Below are 21,132 nucleotides of genomic sequence, written 5' to 3'. Positions count from 1 at the left end.
GGAGAGAAGAGGGCTGAGCGGAGATTTGATAGAGGCGTTCAAAATCCTGAGAGGCCTGGACAGAGTAGATAGAGGGAAACTGTTCCCACTCGTGAAAGGATCGAGAATGAGAGGGCACAGATTTAAAGTATTTGGCAAAAGAAGCAAAAGCGATATGAGAAAAATCTTCTTCACGCAGTGAATGTTGGGAGTCTGGAATGCGCTGCCTGAGAGTGTGCTAGAGGCAGGTTCAATTGAGACAGCTCAATTGGGAATTTGTTGATTATTTGAAAAGAAACCATCTGCAGGGTTATGGTGAGAAGGCAGGAGAATGGCACTAGGTGAAATGCTCATTTGGAGAGCCAGTGCAGTCACGAAGGGCTGAATGGCCTCCTTCTGCACTGTAGCAACTGTATGATTCTATGACTTGCATATCGATAGCAATGCTAAGTCCATGTGCTCATTCGACATTGCTAGCTATTCGCCAATGCTCCATTTAAGGGCACCATAGATATTTGAGCTACAACACTATATCATGGCAACCTAGATCTGCCACCATTGCGTGAATCAGTATCTATTGAGCTTATGAACTCAGCAACTCACGCAGTTGAGTTCAGCTTTGACACCATGTATGCCCAAATAGATGGTGTTGCCATGGGATCCCCTCTAGGCCTAGCTCTCACAAACATCTTTGTTGGATTCCATGAGAAACATGTCTTCGATGGAATGACACCCAACCTCCTACCCCTGGCATATTTCTGATAGGTGGATGGTACGTTTGCTATATTTAAATCTGCTGCTGCCAGTAGCAATTTCCTGACACATCTTATTGGGCTCCATCCTGCGCTCAAATTCACCTTTGAAATGGAGCAGTCAAATGAGATCCCTTTCCTTGACGTACTAATTGAGAAATGTGCTGGGGGGATTCTCTACCTCAGTCTACCACAAGCCAACCTTCACTGGTCAATATACGTGTTGGGATTCTTACAGTTTCTCACACTATAACAATGGTCTTGTTGGCAACCTTGTAAATAGGCCCTGAGCTATTTGCTCACCGTGCAAGCTTGATGCTGAAATAGGGGCAGCAAAGGCATCCTGCGGGATAATGGCCACCCTGATCAGATCATTTTGTGTCATATATTATGGTAGCTCATGAAAAAACGGGCCTAAGGCCATCACTTCTGGCCCTGAAAAGTGCCCAGTCAACCTCAGGGCCAGGATTTTACAGCTCCTCCTGCCCGGCGGGGTATTACAGTCCCACTGAACAGAATGGAGAAATAAATGGCTTGCCCCTTCCATGGGAGGGGGGGGGCAGGGGGGCGGTTTTGGGGGGGAGGGTGGGGGGGGGGGGTGGTGGAGAGACATTGCAGTGGGGCCATAAAATCCTGGCCCAGATTACCTGGGAAGGGTAAGGTGTCTCAAAAATTTGAGCAACAGGTGAAACTAGCTGTTTCACGCTGCCACTATGCAGTAGCAACATGAGTGGTATTTGCCACTAACAGGATGCTACCATCAAGCCAAAAAAACATTCTGCCTATCGCACAAATGACTAATGTGGTGTATGAATTTCAGTGCCAGTGTGATGCTCCGTATGTAGGCTGTACATCCCAAAGACTGGCCGATCATATCAAACAGCATGTCCCAGCCAGTGTTCGCAATAGGCATGGTACAGACCGTACGCAACCAGTCCATGCTGGCAAAACTCAAAACACCACTAACAAACTTCCTGTTAACCTTCTGTGCTCTAAGGAGAATAATCCCAGCTTCTGCAGTCTCTCAATATAACCGAGTTCCCTCTTTACCCATTACCATTCTAGTTAATCTCCTCTGCACCCTCTCCAAGGCCTCAATGTTTTTCCTAAAGCCTGGAGTCCAGAGTTGGACACAATACTCCAGCTGAGGCCGAACTAATGACTAGAAAATAGGAACATAGGACTTAGGAGCAGGAATAGGCCCTGTGAGCCTACTCTGCCACTCAATAAGGTCATGGCTGATCTAGCTGTGGTCTCAGCTCCACTTTCCTGTCCCTCCCCCATAACCCTCAGCTCCCTTGTCAACCAAAAATCTGTCTAACTCGAGCTTGAATATATTCAATGATCCAGCATCCAAAAGGACTCTTTTTTTTGGCGTCAATTTGGATCATTACATGAAAGAACTGTTATAGGGTTTGTGATTGGGCTCCCACCCACATGGAGAAAAGGAGCTGGACTGGAACAGGATCACGCATAAACCTAGCCCTGTCTCCATGCCAACGATAATTATGTTACTAAATGTTCCTGTGATTTGCTTTCAAGTGCTATAATTTACAGTGTGGAGTGGCGAAAGATCTAAGTTAGTGCATCAGGGACTGCATAGTCGCGGAATGAGCAAATTTAACCTCCATCAAATTAACTAAATGGTACAAATTTAAAGAGAAGCAGGAACAGAGAGAGCTGGAGGTGAGCACACACCGATCTCTGAAGGTGGCAGAACAAACTGATCAGGCTGTTAAAAAGCACAAATGGTCCTTGGCTTTATAAACAGAGGCATCAGAGTTACACAATGAAAGAAGCTATGTTAGACCTATATACATTGCTGGTTAGGCCCCAGCTGGTTTATTGTGTTCAATTCTGGTTGCCGTACTTTGGGAAGGATGTCAGGACCTTGGAGAGGCTGCAGAGGGGTTTTACTAGAATGTTCCCAGGGACGAGGGACTTCATTTATGTGGGGAGATTGGAGAAGTTGGGATTGTTCTACAGCAGAGAAGGTGAAAGGGCAATTTGATACAAAAGGTTTTGATAAGAGTAAATAGGGAGAAACTGTTTCCATTGGCAGGAGGGCCAGAGACCAGAGAGCAAGACTTTAGGAGTTGGTAAAAGGCTAGAAGAGTGATTGAGGAGAAATCCTGTCAACCAGACCTGTCTTCTGGAGGAGATACACTAAGGCCCCATCTGCCCTCTCAAGTAGATCTGAAAGAATCTGTAGCACTAGTTCAAAGAAGAACAGGGAGTTATCCCCAATGTTCTGGTCAATATTTCTCCTTCAACGTCACTAAAACAGATTTTCCGGTCATTATCATGTTGATGTTTGAGGGAGCTTGCTGTGTGCAAATTGGCTGCTGTGTTTCCTCCATTACCACAGCGACTACACTTCAAGTGTACCTAGTTGGCCGTCAAGCTCTTTGGGAACAACCCGCTATCATGAAAGGTGCTACATAAATGCAAGTCTTTTTTTTTATAATTGCAAAATAATGAACATGCCCTACATCCCCAAATGAGTGGGTCTTTTTTTCCCTTGGCATGAACAAAATAACTCTCAACGACACTTCCTATTGAAACATACAAGATCCCACGGGCATCATCGCGAGTGGGACAGGAAATTTTATGGACTAGCAAAAGGCCTGTTGACTCTGGGCAGGAATTTCTGGTCCCGAGGTGGGCGTGACAGGAAAACCCTGTCCCCTGAGGAGACTTGGCAGGGTGGGTGCTGAGAGGGTGTTTCCTCTTGTGGGAGAGACTACAACTAGGGGACATAGTTTAAAAATAAGGGGCCGCTGATTTAAGATGGAGATTGGGAGAATTTTTTTCCTCTTGGGGGTGGGTGGGGGGTGGTGGGCAGGGGGGGTCATTAGTCTGTGGGCCATTGAATATTTTTAAGGCTGATAGATTCTTGATTGATTAGGGAGTCAAAGGGTATAGGGGGGAGGAAAGAAAGTGGAACTGAGACCATAGTCAGATCAGTCGTAATCTTATCGAATGGCAGAGTTGGACTGAGGTGCTGAATGGCCTACTCCTGCTTTTCATTCGTACGTTCACATGTTCGCATGTACGTTTTACATTCTAACCTTCTGACAGATCATTCTCCTCAGAGACTGGAGAAGCTGGGAGCTGCTCTCCTTAGAGCAGAGAAGCTTAAGAGGAGACTTAAGAGAGGCGTTCAAAATCATGAAGGGGTTTGACAGAGTGAGCAAGGAGAAACCGTTTCCACTGGCAGGCTGAAGATCACTGGCAAAAGAACGAGAAAAAAGATGAGAATTTTTTTATTCTTCACAGAGTCAGCTGTTGTGGTCTGGAACACGTTGCCTGACAGGGTGGTGGAAGCAGATTCAGTAACAATTTTCAAAAGGGAATTGGATATATATTTGAAAAGTAAAAAATTGCAGAGCTATGGGAGAAAAGTAAGGAGTGGGAATTGGACAGCTCTTTCTAAGAGCCAGCACAGGCACGATGAGCCGAATAGCCTCCTTCTGTGCTGTATGATGGGTAGGTTATCAAACTCTTCCCTCCCCCAACCAACTGTGCCTGCAGGAACTGGTTAGGAATGTATTTTAAATGTTACAGGTAATAAGAGTGTGTGATGTAGTTCAGACAAATGCCACTCATTATACCAGGCTGGGTCACCTCGTGATATTCTGCGTAACGATGGCATTGCGCTGTTCAATCAGTCCTTGTACTGAGTGTTCCTTAGAACCAGTACAAAAAAAACAAATCCTCTGAATTATTCCAGCGTCCAAATCCACAAGCATTTCCCAGACTGGTTGGATAGACAGAATCTAGCTTTTGGAAAATTCCTGCAGTGTAGCAGTGCCCAGTCATATCGTCCCCACCCACCACCACCCCCCCCCCCCCACAACCCGAGAGTCAGTTGAAGGTTATGGGTTCAAGTCCCTCTCCAAAGACTTCAGCACAAAATGTAGGCTGACACACCCGGTGCCGGTACTGAAGGAGTGCCAGACTGCCTGAGGTGCCACCTTTTGAATGCGACATTGAACCGAGGTCTCGCCTGGCCCCTTAGGCACACGTAAAAGCAGAGTTCTCACAGGAACCCTGGGCCAATATTTATCTCCCTACAACATCACTTAACAATCAGATTACCATCTGGTCACTATCACATTGCTGTTTGTGGATCGGTATTGGCTAGGACAACGGATAGAACTCACCCACTCTTCTCAAACAACTGTCTGACAGATGGGTTAGGGGAGTAACATTATCTCAGTTTAAACAGTAAAGCAACCACCAACCGAACTCGATCAATACTGTCTGTGACTCTCTCTAGCTCCATTGGTACATGGCAGCCGGTGGGTTCCAGTGAGCAGGTTACTATATAGAATCACAGAATGATTTGTCACAAGAGGGCCATTCTGCCCATTTTTTCCTTTATTCTTTCATGTGGGCCACACTGGCAAGGCCAGCATTTGTTTCCCATCCCTAATTGCCCCTGGCTAGGTCATTTCAGGGGGCAGTTTAATAGTCAACCACATTGCTGTGGGTCTGGAGTCACATGTAGGCCAGAGCGGGTAAGGACAGCAGATTTCCTTCCCTAAAGGGGAATTAGCGACCCAGATGGGTTTTTACAACAATTGAAAGTTTCATGGCCACCATTACTTTATATTCCAGATTTGTTCATTGAATTTAAATTCCACCAGCTGCTGTGGTGGGATTTGAACCCGTGTCCCCCAGATCAAATGCTGGGATCGCTGGAAAAGTAGCCCCATGACATTACCACGAGGCCTCCATTTCCCTTCCAATGTGCCTGACAAGACTGTTTGAAAGAGGATTCCAATGACCCCTAGACCCCCCACCCCCCCTCCCTGCCCCAGCTCTTTCCCCATGTATCTAAAAACACGCACAATCTCTCACACATACAGGGGACAAAGTCGGGATTTCGGCTCTTTTTGATGTTAACCTCGCTCTGTCCAATGGAGCAGGAGTTAGGTTCAGCCTGGTAGGCACACAGAGCTTCCCATTCCTTATGCAAACGGTCCTTGATCTTCAGGTGGTCTTCCATGTAGGCCTGCGAAACAAGCAAAGATGTCCAAACGTTCAAACGTGTGTCACGAAGGAAGGCTGGGGAGTGGAGGGGAAGGGGGCGTGGGGGGAGGGGGCGTGGGGGTAGGGGGGGGAGGGGCGTGGGGGGAGGGGGAAAGGGGAGGGGCGATGGGAGGGTGCTCATAGCTGAGTCTTCTTTAAAGATGTGAAGGAAAAGTGAGTAGAGACAATGCAACCTAAATGGTACAATTTGAAAGTGGGTTCATGAGGAGAGAGCCCAAGACACAAGGACCAGGGGGGACACAGATTGAAGATTACGGGCAAGATATGCAAGGGGCAATGTGAGGAAGAACTTCTTTACACAGTGAGTGTTAATGACCTGGAATTCACTGCCTGTGAGGGTGGTGGAAGTGGAAACCATCAATGATTTTGAAAGGAAATTGGATGCGTAATTGAAGGCAATAAACTGGCCGGATAATGTGGATGGAGCGGGAGAGTGGGACTGACCAGTTTGCTCTATAGAGAGTCGGCATGGACTCAGTTGGGTTAATGGTCTCCTTCTGTGCTGTAATGACTCTATCAGACCTGGGCATATATGTACATAGATCTTTAAAGCTGGTGGGACAAGTTGAAGAGGCCATTAAATAAAGATTACAGGAGTCATTGGCTTTATTAATTGAGGAATAGAGGTTATGCTAATTCTTTAGAAAACAATGGTTAGGCCCCCTCCTCTCCTCCCCTTCTCTCACTCCCAATCCTTTACTCCTCCAACCTCCCCCATTCTCCCACCCTCCCCTCAATCCCCCTCCAACCCTCCCTTCTAATCTTCCTCCCCACCTGCACAAAACCCCACCCTAGCCTCAGTCCTGCTCCCCTCCTCTGTTCCCCTCACTTTGTCATCTCACTCCCGCCTACCCCCACTACCCTCATGTCCTCACCACTCCCTCATTCCCCTCACCTCCTCATCGCTCCCTCAGCCCCCTCATTCCCCTCATGTCCTCACCGCTCCCTCAGCCCCCTCATTCCCCTCACCTCCTCATCACTCCCTCAGCCCCCCCTCACCTCCTCATCACTCCCTCAGCCCCCTCACTCCCTCCCCACTCTCTCTCTCTCTCTCTCTGCTACGGCCAAACCCAACACTCATTGCAAGGGCTGCTCTTCCTTCCAAGTTGCTTACCAGGATCATGTGGCCGGTAGAGATGTCCATGTTGGACTGGACGGGTTCCTCGCACCAGGAGGGGGTGCTGCTGTGGGAGCTGGGACTCGCCTGCGGAGCGTCGCTGAACTGAGACGACACACTACTGACCCGGGATGTGCCCACTGTCTCCGTGCGGGTGTAAGACGATTTGGCTGCCATGTGCTGTCGGCATAACTCCTGAACAAGAACCAAGTTGTTTCCATTTGTTTAATCGTAAGAGGTGGTTCGTGTCTATTCCCTTTACCATCAACCCCACCGAGATCTTTACAGAATCTTAAAGCGTAGAAGGAGACAATTCGGCCCATCGTGTCTGTGCTGGCTCTTTGAAAGAGCTATCCAATTAGACCGATTCCACCCCCGCGCCCCCCCCACCCACACCTCCGCTGCTCTTTCCCCATAGCCCAGCAAGTTTTTCCTTTTCAATTATTTCCAGTTCTATATTTGCAAGTTTGCTCTCTCTTCCTTCTTCTCTTCTCTGAAACTGTTGGGCTACAGTTTCAAGGAGTTGTCCACCCTTCACTCGCTCGGTCATCTGTCAGCTTTTATCACCTCAGGCGTGGCCTCAGACCCTCCCTATCTTTATAAACTCCTCCAGCCCTTCAAATCCCTGGGACCTCTGCACTCCTCCAATTCCGTCCTCTTGAGCATCCTTGATTTTAATCCCTCCACCATTGGCGGCCCTGCCTTCAGCTACCTGGGCCTTAAGCTCTGGAATTCCCTCCCTAACCCTCTCCATCTCTCTCTCTCTCCCTCCTTTAAGACACTCCTTAAAACCAAGCTTTTGCTCCTCTGTCCTAATGCCTCCATATGTGGCTCCTTGTCAAACTGTGTTTGAGAATCACCCCGTCAAAGGTGCCATATATAGGTGAGTTACTGTTGTGTCAAGAGGTCATTTGTTAGTGGTGGAGATAATTGCAACTCAGTCCTCCCCTCACCCAATATCCAAGCTCTTACATTTTCCAACAGGAATTACTGATCAGGATTGGGCTGAGCCAACTTTAACTGATTCCTGCCATCCCACAGACAGATCGTTTTTACCCCACACTCCTGACTTCCCAGTTGTCCTCCTGCTCTGTGTGTCTCAGGACCATCCCAGGCAAGGAAATTGAGGGCTGCTTGTCAAACTTGTCTCAAGTTTAGTTCAAGATGGTGACTGGGCACAAAACCATCCAGTGCTTATCCATTATATTTACATTCACCAATTCCATTCTAAGCATGGATACAGGAATCTCTGGTAGAAAAGTCTTGTGGAACTGGCACACAGCAAGAGGGAATGTGAACGTGCAGACGGGATTTCTGATGCAAGTTAGACGTTACTCAAAATAAATAATTACTAGCGACTCCACCTAACTTTATTCCGAGTTGTAGACTTTGTATGGCTGCTTAACGAAATCCTGGCCATCAGACTCATCCCACATTACAACCAGTGCCCCCTACCTGACATTGGAGGATAGTGTACCCAATATTGGAGGGCAGTGTACCCGATATTGCAGAGTGGTATACCTGACATTGGAGGGATGCATGTATCCGATATTGGGGGGATGCGTGTACCTGATATTGGAGGGTGCTGTCCCCAATATTGGAGGGTGCTTTACCCAATATCGGAGGGGTGCGTGTACCTGATAATGGAGGGATACGTGCATCTGACATTGGAGGGTGCTTTACGCAATATTGGACTGTGGTGCGCCCAATAGTGGAGGGATGTGTGTATCTGATTTGGAGGGTGGTGTACCTGATATCGGAGGGACGTGTGTACCCAGTATCGGATAGATGCATGTACCTGACATTGGGGGGACGCATGTACCACAATAATGGAGGCGCGCGTGTGCCTGATAATGGAGGGACACTTGTACCCGATATTGGAGGGAGAAATACTTGATATTGGAAGGATGTATGTACCCAATATTGGAGGGACATGTACCCAATATTGGAGGGGCATTTGTACTCGATGTTCGAGGGTGCTGTACCTGATATTGGAGGGCACTGTGCCTGATATTGAAGGGTGATGTATCTGATGTTGGAGGGACGCGTTTACCCAATATTGGAGGGATGTCCGTACCTGATATTCGAGTGAGGTGTCAGTTCCTCCCTCGGGGCCCAGTCCAGCCAGTTTCTCCTTCTGACGCTGCTTGGCATTCTGTCTCAGGCAGAAGATAACTGCTCCTGCAATGAGGATGCCAGCGATGCAAGCTACAGCGATAAAGGTCAACAGCAGGAAACGGAACGTGTTGCTGTGCCTTGCTGGTTTTGGCAGCGAGTGGAACGCATTCCTCTGCGAAAAAATGAGAGAAAGAGACAAAGATGAAAACTGCAGAGGATAAAATGAAGATGGAGAATAATTCACACCGTCCTGTCTCCCAGGAGTGAAAGGCGCTGAGATGAAGGCTTGCGGAAGACACAAGCAATTTACAGGTCTCTCTCGGACAGCTGTTTAATCATCACCTACTGATTCGCTCTATAAAAATGATCTGCAGAAATGATTCATATTCCAAAACGAGCACTGATAACTAGACGATCAAGAGCCGGAGTTTGTGTCGCTGCTTTGGTTCACCTTCATTCCCTGTGCTTATCCGGAAAGAGTTGGTTCCTCCTGATTGGATACAACAGAAGTGAATAGGAAAGGTTTTGTTCCGCTGGGATTTTCCCCAGTGGGATTGAATGACAGAGGATTTGGTTCATTTGGAATGGTGGAATTGGGATTGAATGGAAAGGAGTTCTGACCTTCAGTATTGCAAAAGAGAGGAGTTAAATGAGTTTGGTCCATCAGGATTGCTAATTGGAATCTGACTCATAGGGATGGCAAACACAGAAGTAAATGGGAAAGATTTTGCTCGAGATTTCATCAAATGGAAGTGAATGGGAAGGGGTTTAGATCCATTGGGATTCTATACAATGGGAGTGAATGGGAAGGGGTTTGGTCCATTGGGATCCTGTACATTGGGAGTCAATAGGAAAGGGTTTACTCCTGTTGTTAGCCTACACACTACATTATGTAGATACACTAAGTTAATTATAACATGTTGCTTAATATTCATATTGGTCTCCCTCCAAGAGTTGATTCATGGACAGAAATACAAAATTGATATCAAAACAAAATACTGAAATATAAACTCATCGTCTTGGCTCTGACAGCATGATGTATATTATTCTCTGCTTGTTACACACTGGTTTAGGAGGTTATGCTGAACTCCACGCTCTGTACAATAGGACACATTTCAACCTGTGTCTAGGCTTTTAAAGGTAAGTTAAAAATACAGGCTCAATTAGTCAACATATATAGATATTCAGTTTTCCTGTGCTGAGTGCCAGAGTATCTTCCTCCCATTCCATGGATAGAAATCCCTAATCTCTTGCCTTCCCTCCTCTGTTCCCCTCCTGCTCGGTCACTATAGTTACAGTCCCGTGTCCTTTCATGGCCAACCTACAGAAATTTTTTATTCTTTGTGTAATAATTCCTCAATGTAACACTAAAATTCCTACCTGTGAGGGACAAAGAAGTAGAGTTTGCTAATGCTTCAGATGCTCCAGAATGAGAAGTAGAGATAGAGTCAGGCTGTTGGGCTCCCAGATCCACTTCCCAGTCTACATTGATTCCAACTTAATGGGGGAGGAGTGGGGGCTGGAGAATGGACAAACACAGACAAAGACTACAGCCCCCCCTTCTGTTCTTCTTCTGAAAACAAACATTTCTATTGGCACCCCACTGCGATAATGTTAGGTTGTAAAATTAGTCATGTGGCATAAATCCTATAATGACAACCCTCAGACTTATGTCAGTAGGCACTGCTGCCCCCACTAACTTGGGACCAGCGCAGACTGAGAAATGGGTCCGGGAGCTGAACACCCTGACTCTAAAGCTACGTCTCATTCTGGGGCATCTGAAGCGTTGGTCTGAATTTTTGTGCAGACAGCGAGGCTCTCAAATCTGGAAGTCCTGCCCTCATATAGTAGACCCATAAATTTTATGTCAGCACAGTTCCTGAGGTTTACCCATGGTGGATACTGGGTGAGTCGACATGGAGAGGGGGGTAAGGGTAAAGGATGATGAGTGGGGTTCATGTGTTGGCCCTAAGTTGGCATTGGGGCTATAAAGGGCCATTGGGATGAGTGGGCAGCATGGGTAGAAGGGCACAGGTGGCATAGGGGACGTAAGGGGCTACTGGGGTGGGAAGAGGGACGCAGGGTGGCTTAGGGAGTATGAAGGGATATGGGTGTGGGTAGAGGGTCATCGGTGGCATAGGGGTATGAGGGGCCATGGGGGTACAGAGGCATAGGATGGCAAAGGGGGTAGGGATGTGCACACGGGGGCGTGCGTGTGGGTGTGTGCGCAGGGGCGTGCACGCGGGTGTGTACATTAAAGTCCCGCCGTTCATGGGGGTTTATGTTCCCGCAAAACTTCACAAATGGGGAAGTTGCGAAGGAGGACCGTGCTTTTGAATGGGACTCAGTTGGATCAGTCCCAGCCCATGTGGGGCCAGCACTGGTTTGGGCAGTTACAGTACAGGACTCTACAACGACCTGTGTTTCTCTTCACTGAAGCTGTGGGACTATATTTTTGTTTTTTGTTTGCGATTTCCGACACTGGCAATTTTGTTCACAACCCATTTAAAAATCACGGTCAGTGTGTATAAGAGAAAAACCCGGGGCCAACAAGGGATAAAATGTATCCTGGAAACTTGCTCTCCGATCCACCCCCCCCCCCCACCACCCCTCAGGTCACTGAAACCAGCCAAGGTGGTCACACGAACCAAGGATTACAAAGATTTATAAAGACCCTTACATTCTGTTTCCTGTGATTTCTGTCCTGGGCAGGAACTAGTCTAGTTCCCTCTGAAAGTGGCACCTATCACACCAGCCTGTACTGGACTCCAGAGCCTCACTAATCTCTGAGAAAAGACATACCACCCAATATTCAGCCTATTCCCAATCCCTCATCGTAAATTAACCAATCCCATGCTCGAGCTATGCTCCAAGGGTTGACCTGTCAAAGAATCAGTGCAGAGGGTCGGGCATTACAAAATGCAGATAAGTGAACATTGCTCATGCAATGGCCGCTGCGGTGTACACAATCGGGTAAGTGAAAACAGAACAAGGGAGTCGCAAAAGGCGAGAGTTTACTGTATACTATGTGACACAATGTCAACATCCTATCTTTGTGTGCTTGTCCACCTTCTGAGTAGCCCTGATTTCAATCACTCCACCATTGGTGTCTGTACCCTCAACTGCCTGGGCTAAAGGTCTGGAGTTCCTTCCCTAAATCCCTCCCGCTCTCTCTCTCTCTTCCTTTAAGGTGCACCTGAAAGCCGAGCCTTTGACAAAACCTTTGGCCGCTTGCCTTAATATCTCCTTCTCGTGTGGCTCAGTGCTGAACAATCGCTCCTGCAAAGTGCCCGGGGAATGTTTTGCTACGCTAACGGCGCTATGTGAATGCAAGATGTCATTGACCCAACTAGCCCCACAAACGATCAATGGTTATTTAGGAATAGTATCAACAGGAGGTTGAAATGAGGAGTGTTTGAAAAGGCGACAATGTTTACATCATAGAGATTTCAGCTGGGAGACATTCCCAAGCTCCCTCGCTCATGTTCTCTCTGATCTTCAGCAAGAAGCTTTCTTTTCGAGTTACTGACGATGAGGAAGTTCAATCCCACAGTCAGAAACCCAAATAAACCATGACATCCCTACAAAACTCTTTTCCCCATAAAGTGGGGTGGGGGAGAATAGAAAGCACTCCATTTGTATAGCGCCTTTAACAACCTCAGGACATTGCGAAGCTCTTTATAGCCGATGAAGTACTGTTAGTGTAGGAAACAGACAGCCAATTTGTGCACAGCAAGCTCCCACAAACAACAAGATGAAAGGCCTGTAACTTCCGCACTCCCCAGCGCTGGTTTTGGGGGGTTCCCCAAATTTGCACCCAGGGAATCCCTCTGGGCAGATCCCAGGTTAGGGTTTGTATGGCACTTGCCCAGAAGCACTAACTTCCTGTGGACAATTGGGCTGCGCTGGGAACCACCCGAAAATGTGGTTTAAACCACAAACTTCAATGGTTCTGCTGGGTTTATTCTAATAGCTACATCCCAGAAAAGGTTAGAAAAATTAAAACCTCTTCGACCTTCTGGGTGATGATTAGAAAGGCCCAGACTGAGGCCACAGGACTCCCCCCCAACCCTGATATCCCCTCCCCTGATCCCCCACCCCCGATCCCCCCCCACACCCCAATTCCCCCCCCCACACCCCAATCCCCCCCACACACCCCGATACCCCCCCACACCCCCAATTACCCTCCACACCCCGATCACCCTCCACGGCCCGATTCCACCCCCCCCACACCCCGACAGCCCCCCACCCTGATCCCCCCTCACGCCCCAATACCCCCCACACATCCCGATCCCCCCCACACACCCCGATCCCCCCCTTCACCCCCGATCACCCCCACACACCCCGATACCCCCCCACACCCCGATACCCCCCCACACCCCGATACCCCCCCACACCCCCAATTACCCTCCACACCCCGATCACCCTCCACGCCCCGATTCCACCCCCCCCACACCCCGACAGCCCCCCACCCTGATCCCCCCTCACACCCCAATACCCCCCACACACCCCAATACCACCCCCCACCCCCCACCAATCCATGGGAGTGCCCATCCCCCCGCGCCCAACCTCCGGCAAACCCACCGACCTCAGCCCCCACCCCCTCCCCCTACCCCGACCTTGGACAGCAACCCCCGCGCCCCCCCCATCCCCATTCTCGACACCCACTCTGACCTCGGAGCCTCCCCCCCCACCTCCCACCGGACCCTCGGACGCCTGACATAACCCCCCCCCCCCCCCCCCCCCCGCTGGATCTTGGAGCCCCAGATCTCGGACAACCCCAGACCTCCAAGGGAGCGCGGTCTCCTTGGATCCGCTGGATCTACGCTGCACTGGGGTCCGTGCGGAGTCTGCCTAACAGCTCCGGCAAATGGAAGGGGCAACGCAATTTTCCAGACCAGCTAAGTGTGCGTTTATAATTCTTCGAATTTGTGCCGGCTGTCACTTTTCCACACCAGCTGCACCTTACAGCCCAAAGATTTAGTGGCATTGGCTGAGGGGTAATACTGGCCTGGACAGTGGGGATAAGCGCCACCACCCCCCCCCCACCCCCCTGGGTATCTGAAATAGCTCCACGGGATTTCTTTACGTCCCCATGAGGCGATTCAGTCTCTCAGCTGAAAGACCTCCTCCCGAGCACTGGGAGTGTCAGGCTCGACGGGTACAGCTCTCACCTCTTGGGTCGTGAGGCCCTGAGTTCAAGTTCCACTCCAGGGTTTGAGTGCGTAACCTAAGGCTGACACTTCAGTGGACGTATCAACCTTCAAATTAGGAGCACGAGTCGGCCATTCGGCCCCTCGAGTCTGCTCTGCCATTCCATAGGATCAGCCATGATCTGACGTGGCCTCAACTCCGCTTCCCTCTCTACCCCCCGATAATGTTTTGACTCCCTTGTTAGTCAATAATCCATCTGCCTCAGCCGTAAAAATATTCGATGACCCAGCCACCACTGCTCTCTGGGGAAGAGAGTTCCTCAGACTATTGACCCTCCCAGAGAACACATTTCTCATCACCTCCACCTTAAATGGGAGACCCCTTATTTTTAAACTGTGCCCTCGGTTCTAGACCCTCCCACAAGGAGAAACATCCTCTCAGTATCCACCCTGTCAGGTCCCCTCAGGATCTTATACCTTTCAGTAAGATCCACCTCTCATTCTTCTGAACTCCAATGGATACAGGCCCAGCCTGTGCAACCTTTCCTTGTAGGATAATCCCACCTCATCCCAGGTACCAGTTGAGTGAACTCAATCCTTTCTTAAGTAAGGAGACCAAAACTGTGCACAGTACTCCAGATGTGGATTGAGGGAGTGCTGCACCGTCGGAGGTGCTGTCTTTTAGGTGAGACGGTAAACCGAGTCCCCATCTGCCTGCTGCATTGGATGGAGAAGATGCCATTTGCGCTATTTCAAAGGAGAGTAGCTCTGTTCCGTATCCTGGCCAATATCCCCCAACCATGTCCCCCACACAAAAAAAATGTGATCAGTCGTCGTTACCCGGCCGCTTGTGGGAGCTTGCTGTGTAAACAGGCCACTGCATTTGCTACATTACAACCATGACTGATGTGCTTCTTTTGCTGAAAAGTACTTTGAGATGTCTGGTGGTTGTGTAAAGCGCTATGTAAATGCAGAGTCATAGGGAAGAATATTCCCCCCAGTTTTGGTGGGGGGGGGAAGTTCAGGAGCGGGCGCATGGAGGTGCGCCTCCGATCGGCGTCCCCCATTGGGGTCACGCCGCCATTTTATGTGGGCGGGTTAATTAAGGCCCGCCCAGCGTGATGTCAGCCAGCAAGTGCTATGCGCTCCCTGTGTGGGGGGTGGATTCCCTGAGCAGGGAGAGCGCTTTCTTGCACACGCCCAGGAAAGAGTGTACTCATCGCCCTGAGGCTCAGTGCTGCCTCAGGGAGATTGGCGTCACATTTAAAAATGGTAAATGTAGAAAAGTAAAATTTCCCTGACATGTCCCCTCGTGTGACACTGTCACATGACTTGGGACATGTCCATCACTTTTAATTAAACTTTTATTAAGTATTTAAACACGCCATCCCGCCCGTGGATGAGGTTTCCGGCTTTTTCTAACGCCCGCCATGTCTCCCGGCCTCCCCGCCAACATTAATGTTGGACGGGCAGATCCATTAATTATGTTAAATACTTTTTAAACGGCCTCAATTGGCCATTGACAGGTCGGCGGGTACACAGCTGATTCAGCTGAGACCCCACCCACCTGAAAATTGAAATGGGTGGGGGTGGTGTAGGGAGCTCCACCCCACCCCCGATGTCATCCAGCAATATTTTACGTGTCAGCGAGTGGGCCCAGCACCCCCTTGCTCACCGACCTCGATATCCTGCCCATAGGATCCTAGAGTTATACAGCAGAGAAACAGGCCCTTCGGCCCATCGTGTCCATGCTGGCCATCAAGCACCTACCTATTCTAATCCCATTTTCCAGCACTTGGCCTGTAGCCCAGGATGCTACGGCATTTCAAATGCTCAGCTAAATACTTCCTAAATGCTGCAAGGAGTATTTCTTTCCGACTCCGGGAGGAGATGGCTGCTCACTGATCCATGGCTGACACCAAACTGAGGACAGGTTTTTGCACAGTCTCAAAGAACACACCAAAAACATTACTGTGATACACACAATACACCCAGAAAGTAAAGGGTCAGCATTACTGTGATAGACACAGTACACCCAGAAAGTAAAGGGTCAGCATTACTGTGATAGACCCAGTACACCCAGAAAGTAAAGGGTCAGCATTACTGTGATACACACAGTACACCCAGAAAGTAAAGGGTCAGCATTACTGTGAAAGACACAGTACACCCAGAAAGTAAAGGGTCAGCATTACTGTGATACACACAGTACACCCAGAAAGTGAAGGGTCAGCATTACTGTGATAGACACGGTATACCCAGAAAGTAAAGGGTCAGCATTACTGTGATAGACACAGTACACCCAGAAAGTAAAGGGTCAGCATTACTGTGATAGACCCAGTACACCCAGAAAGTGAAGGGTCGGTTATGGAGAGGGTGTACAGAGGAAACAGAAAAGCAAAGTGTTGTTGAGGTTTGGGTTTTTTCTGAATTCATTCACAGTGAACTTTTTCCTTTATTCTTTCACAGGATGTGGGCATCACTGCCAAGGTCAGCGTTTGATGCCCATTCCCTAAATGCTCTTGAGCTGGGTGGCTCACTCAGGCCAATTAAGAGTCAACCACATTTACTGTGGGTCTGGAGTCACATGTAGGCCAGACCAGGTAAGGACATTAGTTTCATGGTCACCATTACTGATATTAGCTTTATATTCCAGATTTATTAATTGAATTTAAATGGTGGGATTTGAACCCACGTCCCTACAGGGTCAGTCTGGGCCTCCAGCATTACTAGCCCAGTGAGGTTACCCCTCTGACAGGGGGTAGAATTGTTTCACACGCTTGTTCTCTCTGCCTTTCTGGCTGTTACACTCACCGACTCAACAACTGTTGTATTCCCGGTTCATGAACAATCAACGTGAGCTCTGATGTCTGCCAGGCAAAGGAAAATGAAATGGTGGGGGGGTGGGGGAAAGAGGTAACCATGGAAACACAGTCTAAACCCCGCAGGGGAAGGTAGCAGGAAAGGAGGGACTGTTGAGGAGGGAGAGTTCCCCAATCTGCATTCACCTCGACACCGGCATCTCCTCCAAAGCCATGAGCAATTTTAAAAAAAAAAAAATCATCCTTGGGGTTTATGGCAAGGCCTGTGTTTATTGCCCAACCTTAGCTGCCAACCTCTTGAGAAGCCGGTGGCAGTTTATCTTTTACAACCGTGTAGCTCGCCCGGCCAGACCAGAGGACGGTTAAAGGGGTAACCACGCCCGGCCAAACCAGGGGACGGTTAAAGGGGTAACCACGCCCGGCCAAACCAGAGGACGGTTAAAGGGGTAATCACGCCCGGCCAGACCAGAGGACGGTTAAAAGGGTAACCACGCCCGGCCAGACCAGAGGACGGTTAAAGGGGTAACCACGCCCGGCCAGACCAGAGGACGGTTAAAGGGGTAACCACGCCCGGCCAGACCAGAGGACGGTTAAAAGGGTAACCACGCCCGGCCAGACCAGAGGACGGTTAAAGGGGTAACCACGCCCGGCCAGACCAGAGGACAGTTAAAGGGGTAACCACGCCCGGCCAGACCAGAGGACGGTTAAAGGGGTAACCACGCCCGGCCAGACCAGAGGACGGTTAAAGGGGTAACCACGCCCGGCCAGACCAGAGGACGGTTAAAGGGGTAACCACGCCTGGCCAGACCAGAGGACGGTTAAAGGGGTAACCACGCCCGGCCAGACCAGAGGACGGTTAAAGGGGTAACCACGCCCGGCCAGACCAGAGGACGGTTAAAGGGGTAACCACGCCCGGCCAGACCAGAGGACGGTTAAAAGGGTAACCACGCCCGGCCAGACCAGAGGACGGTTAAAGGGGTAACCACGCCCGGCCAGACCAGAGGACGGTTAAAGGGGTAACCACGCCCGGCCAGACCAGAGGACGGTTAAAGGGGTAACCACGCCCGGCCAGACCAGAGGACGGTTAAAGGGGTAACCACGTTTCTTGTTGGGCTGGAGTCACGCGTAGGCCTTGACTGGGTAAGGAAGGCAGTGAAGCAGTCGGGTCTCTGTAACAATCAGACGGGGAAGGTCTGGTGGTCAAAATCACCGCAGATTTTTCCCAAATTGATTTTTGAACTTTGTGCTGTGAGACCTCTGAATTATTAATTCAGTAACTCAGCCCGTAGCGCGGTCGCACTCTGTACTAAGGTTGAGCTCCATCCAGGTGAGGGGGGTTGGAGGGGAGGAGAGACTGGAAACAGAATCAGCTGAGGTGCAGGGGCTGGAGCAAGCTGCAGACAGAGGGTCTCGGCTGGATCTACAAATGAGGCGAAAGGTTCATCGACGGTGGCGGGGGGGGGGGTAGACCCAGGACCAACTGGGAACGTAGGTCATGAAAGTGCTGCCTTCTCACTACCTCCTTGGCCCCAACCATGGTGACTGAGGAGGTTGGGCCCTACTAAGGGCGTTGAGGCGTTACAGAGAGTGCAGAAAAGATTAACGAGAATGGTTTCCTGGGAGGAGGGGCTTCTGTTACAAGGGTAGATTGGAGCTGGTGGGACTGTTCTCTTCGGACAAGAGAAGGTTAAGAGGAGATTTGATAGAGGTGTTCAAAATCCGGGGTCTGGGCAGAGTCGATAGAGAGAAACCCAGAGACCCAGACGATGCCAAATTCAGGTGACTGACAGAAGAAGCAGTGAGTGGTTAGGATCTGGAACGCTTGGCCTGAGGGTGTGGGGGAGGCAGGCTCAATGGCGGCTTAAAGGGAATTGGATTTTAAAAAAAGAAATGAGGAGATTAAAAAATGTGCAGGGTTACGGGCTAAAGGGCAGGGGAGTGGGGCTAGCAGCATTGCTCTTGCAGAGAGCCGGCGATGGGCTGAATAGCCTCCTGCCGCGCTGCATCCATTCTCTGATTCTGAACCATTTACAAATCACTGATCGGCCCTCACTTGGGGGTATTGTGTCCAATTCTGGGCTCCGGGCTTCAGGGAGGTTTTAGAGGGAGGGCAGAGGGGACCAGGGCTGAAGGAGGTGACCAGTGACAGGGAGAGTCTGGAGACACTGGGACTACCTTCCTCAGTGTGGGGGGTTGGGGTGGTGGGGGGGGCAGTGGTGGTGGTTGGGATTAATTGTTCCTTCAAAGCGCCAGCACAGGCACGATGGGCTGAATGGCCTCCTTTTGCATTGTTAAGAGTCTATGAATTGGAGGACTGTGGTCTGGGGAAGATCTGCACGAATCAGTAAGGTGGTTTATAATCACTGTTTCATTCAGAGGTTAGCATCGATGACAGGAAATAAACCCCAGCTGTCACCTCCTCACCAAACCACCAGGTGGCACTCCTGTCCCATTTATAGGCTTCCTTGGCAACTTAAACTGGCTCTTTTGAACTGAGGGACAATGTCTACTCGCAACCTCAGCGACATATTTGATCCCCCAGGATAGGCTTCTGCTCACCGATCCACGCCACTAACTATTTCTTTCTCCGTAACAGTGCCTGACTTCACCCCTGTCTCAGCTCTTCAGCTGCGGAAGCCCTCACCCCTGCTTCCGTTACCTCGAGGCTGGACTGTTCCAGCACTCCCAGCCGGCCTCGCACATTCTACCCCCCCCTCGGTAAATGTCAGGTCATCCAAACCTCTGCAGCCCATGTCTTAACTCGCACCGAGTCCCGTTCACCCATCACCCCACCCCCCCCCAATGTGCTCGCTGACTTATGTTAGGGGCCCCTGGTCAAGCAATGCCCTCATTTTCAAACTCTCCTCCCTGTTTATAAATAAATCCCCTGTGGCCTCACCTCTCCCTAACTCTGTAACCCCCTCCAGCCCCCACAACCCTCCGAGATCGCCACACTGATCGAATTCAGGCCTCTCGAGATGTCCCCGATTTTGACTGCTGACCACTGGTGCCGAAAGCAAACACGGAGGGTGGAGGTGGGGGCGGTGGGGGCGGTGGGAGGGGTTGGGGGGTGGGGGGGAGGTGATGGGTGAACGGGACTCAGTGCGAGTTAAGACATGGGCTGCGGAGTTTTGGTTGAACTGATGTTTACGGAGGGCTGGATGTGGGAGGTCGGCCAGGAGTGTGCTGGAACAGTCAGGGTAACAGAGGCAGGGGTGAGGGCTTCAGCAGCCGATGAGCTGAGACTGCTGGGGGTGCGGGGGGGGGGAGGTGTGGGGGCGTGGGGGGAGGGTGATGTTTCGAAGGTGCAAATAGGCTGTCTCAGTGATGACATGGGTATGCGGCCGGTAGCTCATCTTGGGGTGAGGGGGTGGGGGTCAGAGGTGACACCAAGGTTGCAAAGAGCAGATTGACTTCATCTCAGAGTGTTGCCAGGGAGAGGGATGGAGTCGGTAGCTGGGGAATGGAGTTCGGAGCAGGATTGAAAACAATGGCTTTGGTCTTCCTCATGTTTAACTGGAGGGAATTTCTGCTCATCCAGTACTGGGCGTAGGATAAGCAGCCTGATAATTTAGCAACAGTGGAGGAGTTGAGAGAGGTGGGGGTGAGGGAGAGCTGGGTGTCGGTAGTGTGCATGTGAAAACTAACACTGTGTTTTCAGATGATGTCGCTGAGGGGCAGCATGTGGATGAGAAATAGTTGGGGGGGGGGGTGCAAGGACAGATCCTTGGGGGTGGTGGGGGGCACCAGAGGGAACAGTGAGGGAGCAGAGAGAAAAACCATTGTAAAGTGATTCTCTGGCTACGATGAGATCGATAAGAACGGAAGCAGGTGAGAGCCGTCCCACCCAGCTGGACGACAGTGGAGAGGCGTTGGGAGGAGGGTGGTGAGGTCAAACCGTGTCAGAGGCTGCAGACAGGCCGAGAGGGACGAGGAGGGAAAGTTTACCTTTGTTATTTGTACTGTGTGGGGGGGCCGGAGACCTGAATGGAGGGAACTCAGACATGGAGTTCCAGGAACGATGGGAAGGTCATTTGCAAAGACAGCGGGGTCAAGGGTTGGTTTTACTTTAAGGAAGGGGGTGGGGGTGGGGGGGTGTGGTGGTGAGGGCAGATTTGAAGGAGAGAGAGAGAAGC

At 50.3% G+C, this 21,132-nt stretch overlaps 1 protein-coding gene across 1 annotated transcript in view; it reads right to left on the bottom strand.

The window, feature by feature from the left end:
• The window catches only part of ptprnb (protein tyrosine phosphatase receptor type Nb), a 316,865-nt gene that overhangs the window by 27,184 nt on the left and 268,549 nt on the right, over positions 1–21,132 (bottom strand). Inside the window, exons 12-15 of the mRNA XM_041201195.1 lie at positions 8,984–9,196; positions 7,474–7,485; positions 6,904–7,098; positions 5,604–5,751 (exon numbers count right to left, since the gene is read on the bottom strand). Of these exons, the coding sequence (XP_041057129.1) occupies positions 5,604–5,751; positions 6,904–7,098; positions 7,474–7,485; positions 8,984–9,196 (568 nt within the window). The remainder of the gene's footprint in view (positions 1–5,603; positions 5,752–6,903; positions 7,099–7,473; positions 7,486–8,983; positions 9,197–21,132) is intronic.

Source organism: Carcharodon carcharias, chromosome 12 (assembly GCF_017639515.1).
Source record: "Carcharodon carcharias isolate sCarCar2 chromosome 12, sCarCar2.pri, whole genome shotgun sequence".
NCBI classification, from domain to species: Eukaryota; Metazoa; Chordata; class Chondrichthyes; order Lamniformes; family Lamnidae; genus Carcharodon; species Carcharodon carcharias.
This window is presented reverse-complemented; position numbering and strand designations above follow the sequence as displayed.